General features: G+C 43.2%; 1 protein-coding gene across 6 annotated transcripts in view; it reads right to left on the bottom strand.

The window, feature by feature from the left end:
• PROX1 (prospero homeobox 1) overlaps positions 1 to 7,500 on the bottom strand; it is a 48,840-nt gene that overhangs the window by 31,829 nt on the left and 9,511 nt on the right. For 4 of the 6 annotated variants that reach the window (XM_035321763.1, XM_035321766.1, XM_035321764.1 and 1 more), the window contains exon 3: positions 1,105 to 1,218. In XM_035321763.1, coding sequence (XP_035177654.1) covers positions 1,105 to 1,218 — 114 coding nt within the window. The remainder of the gene's footprint in view (positions 1 to 1,104; positions 1,219 to 7,500) is intronic. The other 2 variants (XM_035321767.1, XM_035321768.1) reach the window with 1 other exon arrangement.

The raw sequence follows: 7,500 nt of genomic DNA, 5'->3' as shown, positions 1-7,500 counted from the left end.
CAGCCATTTAGGGAGAGCAACCTCCAAGGGCACGGCTGTACGGGCAGCAGCGCGCTGCGCCGCACGGGTGCGTGCAATGTCACGGGGAAAATAAAAGGAAAAACTGCCAGCAAACTTCACCAGGGGAAGCCGGTCAGCAGAAACCGAGCCAACTTCACAAACCTGTGGGATAATCTCCCCCTAAGGCTGAAAAAAAAACCATAACCCAAAAGTGATTAAAAGAAGGATTTCTGTAATTTCTGTGTGTCGGGGGGTGGGCAATGTAACAAACTAATTTAAGCTAATGTAATGTTTATAAAGTTACTTAGATAATGACACCATGTATGCCATTATAATCATTAAAACCCAATCTATGTGTGTGTTTTTTTTTAAAACTTAGATGATTAACACAAAATCAAGTTGATGTGAAGGAACAATTACTTTTAGAAAAAAAATCAGGAGGTCCTAATATTCTGTAGAATGAGGGAGGATGCAGCTGTATGTCGACAGCTTTCATATCCTCATTTGAATAATGTGGCCTGAATCTGTCACTTTATTCATCCTCCTTATGCTCAGTGTACTCTGCATCAACAACAAATTAAGTTGTAAATAAGAGACAATCATCACTTTTGTTTTTAAGCAGCTTCTGCATGGAGAATTTCAATGTACTGTTTCTTTTTGACAGAAAGAAAGGGATTCTGCACTGTGCTTATGTAAGCACAAATATGAGGAAACCAGCCGAAATGAAACAATAAGGGAACACTTGAGAACTGCTCCAAAATGTTCTTGGAAGTATATTTCTACCACCACAGAAATCTCTTTTTTGATAGGATATGTATAATGGAAATTGTTTGATTTACTGTAATGATTGTTCTTACTTTGCTCTGAAATGTTTGTTGTTGTTGTTGTTGTTTTTAATTTAAAATCCTCCAACCTCCTCTTTCCTCATCCAGGCACAGGCAGGGTACAACCTCAACAGGAAGAACAAGCACGTAAAGCCGGCCGTAACCTCTGCCTACCCAGAAATATCACTGATCTCTGACAGCACCACGCTTCTCCGTGACCAAACACAGCATGCAGTAAGGAGAGCTGGGGGGAGTGGGAAGGGGGAAGAGATTTTCTTACCTTTACGTCCGAGAAGTAGGTTTTCAGCATGTTGGAACTTGGGTACCGGGTGTAAAAGAACATGAGCTTGGCCTTTTTCAAGTGGTTCGGCGACAAGCCTTCCTGCATGTAGGATTGAGTTAGTAAAGGAAAATGCTTTTCTCGAGAAGGCTGTTTCTGAGCGTGCAGAGCTCCCAAAGTGCCCCCTTACTGCTGCACTTCCCCAGCCTGCAGGAGAAATTAGTAACACTGAAACTGCCGCGCTGTCATTTTTGGTAACATAGCAAAACGAGCTATGAGAGGACACGCAACAAAAACCCCGCGTTTCCTATCGGTTTTGGTCCTGGGTCTCGGGAATTTTGCAAGTTTACGGCTTGTGCACCATATGTACGTTCACTTGTTGCTAAGGGAACAAATGCACGAAGCATGTGCCGCAGAAAACTTATCAGGAGCTTTTTCTCCCTCTCCTTTGCAGTTCCAGCCAAAGTTTGTTTTTCTCTCCGCGTTGTGCTTCTTGCACAGAACAAAGCTAGCCCATGTGCCTCACATGCAGGTGCTGCATCGTTTCGAGCAATGTCTGCTACGGGCAGCGCATTTCACCTGTTTCGTCCCTGCCTTAGCATCCTGAGTCACTCTCTCTAATCCCGTTAGTGTTCTGCTTCAGCAGCTGCCTGGCTAATAAAAGCCAAATTTTCTGGGCGGCAGAGCCCCTCCGTCCCCACATACCAACCCAACTTGTCGCCTTCTGGTTTAGCCGGTTAACTCCTTGGAGGAGAAAGCGGCATTTGGGGCTAAGTGATCGATAAATGCGGGCTAGCGGATCAATAAACGGCCACTTACCCTATAAGGCAGCCTATTTATCCTGGAAACATCATTACCTTTTAGATCTGTAAACAGAAGCAACGAAAACAGTTCCCAAGGGAATGTGAAGCTAACCATAACAATCTCGGCTTGCTGATTTTCTCCCGGCTTCTTGGCTCCCTTTTGTGCGCTGCGCGCGAGGACGGCTCTGGTCACATCTGTGCCGCAGGCTGGCCCTGCCATTTCCTCAGCAAATTAATGGCTTTATAATTTATCAGAAATGAAGATGCACGTGGAGAAAATCAATGTGGCCCCCACAAGGTCAATTAAGGGTTCTTCCCAGAAGCTTCTCCGAGGACTGTTTCTCCTAAACACAATTGTTGAAAATTTCACTCCTTTCACACCTGATGGTGGGGGAACGCCGACCCGGTGCACAGCCACACTGCAGCCACCGTGCCCCCGCCACCAGGCCAGGCACACGCTGGCACAGAGCATCTCCTGCCAGGCCTCGGTACCGGGAGCTCGGACACATTTTTAACAGCAGGCTACTGAGATCACCCAGGCTTTTTCAACAGAAGACCCCTTTCTCTAATTTGGGAAATTGACTGAAACCCTCTCCTTTATTCTAATGATAAGATTTGTTTTTAGATTGGAAAAATGTGGCATTTAAAAAAAAAAAAGTCATTGATAATATTAATTTAAAACCCTCTTATTATCTGGAAGTACACGGAGAATGGCTGAGCTGAACTTGCATTTTGTTTTAGATGCTTGCTGATTACAAAGAAGATAATTTATGACTGACATACTTCTTGTGCCAAGAGAAGAGTTGAAAGAACCTCCAGTTACCTCCATTAGACTGATAGAGAAGTCTAAAAGAGCATTACACTCTGCAGTGCCATCTGTCAAAATACGTAAGTGAAATAATAGTAGCAAGCTGTCACCTATTGCTTAGTGATAAGAGTTTTAGACAAATCAAAACTTCTACACCAGAAATCCCTTTTGTTACATGATCGTTTCAGGGAAGCGAGGGGCTGAGAGGGAACTTCAATAAGTAAAAGAAATAAAAATCCGAAGTCTCCCTAATTTGTGATTCCTGAGACACTGCTGACAGGCTGTTATCAGGTTTGGCATACCCTCTCTTTCAACACGAGCTAAAAGATGGACTTAAACTTTCAAAAAAAAAAAAAGCTCCCATATTTGCTGGATTTAAGCATATTAGGCAGTTGTCTAAGCATTTTGATTCCTTTTGCATTTAGGATTTTTAAATATTTTCTGCCATAATGCCAGGGGATATTGATATTGAATGAAACACGTATTAAAAGATGTTCTGAGACTCAAATTCCCAGAAATCCATTTTCTATTAAAATTATACTTGTTCTTAAGCACTTGGCAGCCTTAAAGTGGTATCAAATATGCAACCAATCTGTATATCTTGCTCCTAAGGTTAACGCTGTACTGTGATAAAAGATCTGATCTGTGATAATCTAGTAAAAAATAGTTAATGACAGACTTAAGAGCTAAGAATTAGATAACCCATTGCTATTTCAGAAAAAAACTGAACTGACCAATTGCTTAATTTCCTTTTTAAGTGCTTGGGCTGAAAAGCAACTGTTCTTCCAAGAAAGCACTAGCTGTTTCCAGGATACTTACACACGCACAATGACTCATGATGAAATAGATTCAGTAAACATACAGCTGTACTGAACACGAGCTAAGCCCCATTCAAGGCCAGGAAAGAAAACGAGCACAAATAAATATTAAGGAGGTAAAGGGAGGAGGGGTGCCGAATGGAACGCAAACAAGCTCTGTCCCAGCAGCTCATGTGGCTTGCCTCAATTCTCCCAGCTATAGCTTTGTGAAGACAGATGACATTCAATTCTATGGGTAATGCAAAATAGACAATAACTGCTGAAACTTGAGCCAGCTGCCAGGTGTAAAAAAAAAAAAAAAAAAAAAAAAAAAAAGAAGGAAAGAAAAAAAAAGGAGAGAAAGAAAAGATGATAAATCCATAAATTAATGAAAGACATCTGCTCAGGAACATAAAAGATCAGAGGAACAGTGTACTGCAGCTGAACCTAAAGCAGTGTTCAAACAACCTGAGAGCCTCAGCGCTGTGCGCTTACACGGTGCGACACAGCCTCACCTCACCCAGCAGCAGCAAAAAGGCAAAATGTTAAGAAATAAGAAGCGAAAGGCTGGGAATGAAATCTGTATGTGTTCCTGTGTGTTTTAACCGGGGAAGCAGAGAGGTAGCACTGCACTGCATTTGTCTCATTTGTACTTTAATCCTCAGGGATAGCTCTCCTCTTTTGCAAAAAAAATATTTTTCAATGAAGACAATTTTTCACTTCACTGTTTCTCTCAGCCTGAGCTCCCCGAAATGCTCTAGCAGGCTTTTCTATCCTATACATGCACCGAGCAGAAGGAAAAGAAGTAAGAATGGGCTGTATCAGGTAGAAAATCTGCACTGCCAAAGCCAAGCTGCTGTTTAAGTTACACCTCAGTTGCTCTCAATAAGCAAAGCTCCAAGTTGCTGTATCTCAAAGTATCTTCAAGACCCTCTGAAGAATGGGCCAGCTGGAAAGTACTCTCCTATTGCTCAGGTCTTATCACCAGCACAGTTATCCAGCTTGTTGTACAATTGCTCATCTTTTTTTTTTTTTTTTTTTTTTTTAAATAAAAAAAAAAGTTTAATTAGTTTAATTCTAGTCAGATGTAATAACTCCTCATTTCAAAATGTTGTAATTCGCTAATTACAGCTTTCACATATTGGGACTGTGAAACTCATTCCAGTTGGATTGGAATTCTGCTTAAAAATAAATAAATTGCAGAAAGTTTCACTCATGTCCCACAACCCTCCTGCCAGGGAGAACACGTCAAACTTCTTCACCTTTACAGATGTCTTAACAGCACACAGGCTACTGTTGTGCTTCAATTTTGATCTATGCAAATGTTTTGGGACTGAACAAGGCTATTTTTCTTGAGATGCAAAGAGGATGCATGACAAAGGAAGACCGTGCAGAAAAACAATTGGCTGTCTGTTTCTTTCAGAATTTGAATAAAACTTAATATTTGATTAAACAGATTAGTTTGCAAAGATATAGACTGCATTCAGGACCAAGATGGGAATTCATGCTGCAGGTGCATCTTATCTTGTTTAGCAACATACGCAAACATTAACCGTTTCCTTCTGCAATTCAGCAAAGAAAGATCAGATGCATTTCACAGGCGTTGGTTAAAAAATAAATAAAAAACAGCCTGGTGCAGTGTTTTAGCCTAGGAGTAAAACCTGAACTTGGCTGAATCTGCTAGTCTTATGTTCTCATCCTGGCTGTATTGTCCAGGAAAACAGATGTTGCTTTCTGCAGGGAAGAAAGATCTGCTTCTCCCAAGAAATATATTCCTTGTATATGCACACTCAACCATGTAAAATAAAAGCGCCACAACAGAACCTACCACAAACAAACCAACCTCCGTACTGCGCCTTTCCCTGGAAACTGCAAGCTACCTGGGCAAACGAGCCGCTGCTAGAAAACAGAAACACCCCCACAGCTGAACTGTACATCAGGGCACACGTTGTGTAGAAATGCTCTTTAGTAAATTTGTTTTCCCTAAAAGGTCTGCATCCAGACGGAGTGCTTTCCCAAGGGCAGGGGAAGAAGAGAGGCAGGAACTGCCCCAACACTCAGCATTTCCCCTGCTAAGCCCCAGGGCAGGGCTCTCTCAGCCGGGTTTCAGCAGGAGCAAGGAGCTCTGCTGAGGACTGCCAGTGGGGAAGGGCAGGAGGAAGGGAGAGAAACGGCAGGGGCAAGGCAGAGATGCTCCACAGGTGGAGGGGATCACCTGCTGCCAAACGCTCCCAGTTCATGCACTTTCCCCCCCCCCTTACCAGTTCTCTCCCAGGATGGGCGAACTACTTTTACACCAAAATAATCAGTACACCTCTGTATTGTTTGGCAGAAATTATTTAATTGCCCTGGCCTGAATCCTGCCCTTGGCTGCCACTTGTGCTGACCTCAGGACTGCTCTGCGAGCATCCTCACTGCGTTTAAATGTGCCAAAATGATTTTTGGTTTGGACCTCTCAAAGTAATGGGAAGTAACTGAGAACGATGCTCCCTTCAGACTTACTCCCTTGTTTTGCCATACAGTATACAAGACAAGGTGAAGATTTCCCTGCTGCTGACGCAGCAGAGAGATATTCCTTCAGGAAAAAGGTCCCTCCAACATCACATCCACTACCAGCTGGCTCTTGAAAACACCAACAGCTAAGGAAGGTGCTTTCAGAGCCTTTCTCCTACAAAAATGGCACCTATTCACTCTTTTCTTTTTAGCCAAACACCATCAGACAGCAACAATTCTTCCCCCAGACTTGGTCTAGTTTTGATGGGAGACCTGCTGGGGTCTGGGTGGTGGCCCTGCAGCGTCTGCCTCCATCCTGGTGGTGCCCACTGCCACAGGAGGGACCGGCCACACCAACAGGAGAAGCAGGCAACCCGCAGGTCCCCAGCCCTGCCTGCATCCACAGAAAACATGCTGCAATTCCTCTAAAGCCACCCATGCTGCTAATCACCTAGACGACACCCATGGTGGGGTACAGCCTCGAGCATCTGCCCTTGCACGACAGCCCTGCGAAAATTTCCTCGGTGTCACTGCTGTTACCTGGGCTGGGGCAGAGCTATCCAGTCACAACTACTGCCATCAACTTGAGAACAAAATTATCTGCTTCTAAGGCTCTGTGTTTGTGTTGCTGCCTTTTGCTGGGGTCTTAGAGCATGGGAAAATGCCCATCTACCCTTCATTTAAAATCCTCAATTTTAGCATGGGACAGACATGGCATTTTATTCACTTTTAATACAACTGTAATTGGAAGAAAAATCTTTTGACCAAAAAGCACACTAGGGGAGACGATGCAGTGAGTGGGAGGTGTTACTACTAAAAAAGAAAGGAAAGAAAAAAAAAAAAAAAAAACTTAGTGCTAGTTTCCAGGAAAAAAAAAAAAAAAAAAGACTATGTCTGAATTTGCCTAAATAAAAGCAGAGATGTATTTTTTACCCTAACCCCTGAGACCAAGCTAAAAAGATGGACTTTATTTTTTTTTAGCAGGGAAAGTGTCCTGCAAATTTAATACAGCTGAAGTTTTATATTTAATTGTTCTCTCCAGCTTTCCAAAATAATTTGCTTTGTGTACGTTACGACAAAAGATTTCTGTGTATGGCTGAACAGAGGTTAATCATGCATAGCAGGCAGCTGCACCAGAGCTGAGGAGCAGACCTCTGGGTGGGGGAAAGAACTTGGTGCTGCCTGAATAGATCAGTACCTGGATCATTTGTGCTTTATTTCCCTTACGTGAGAGCTGAAGACACACAAATGACCAAATGCTGTCTCTTTGTGAGCTCCAGAAAGACCACCATTAAAACAGGCTGTGTTTTGGGAGGGGAAGGAGGTTAACGAGCAGTGTTTTTGGATGGGGTCATCACCTCCTGACCAGCAGGAAGGGGAACCCAACTGGACAGTCTAAAATGTTGGGCGGATGGGTGTCTTTTAATTTGGATATTGTTGCTGAAGGAGCACCTCCGTGTTTTATTTCACCTGGCAAATCCCCTGCCTGCTCCTC

Source organism: Oxyura jamaicensis, chromosome 3, assembly GCF_011077185.1.
Source record: "Oxyura jamaicensis isolate SHBP4307 breed ruddy duck chromosome 3, BPBGC_Ojam_1.0, whole genome shotgun sequence".
In the NCBI taxonomy this organism is placed as follows: Eukaryota; Metazoa; Chordata; class Aves; order Anseriformes; family Anatidae; genus Oxyura; species Oxyura jamaicensis.
This window is presented reverse-complemented; position numbering and strand designations above follow the sequence as displayed.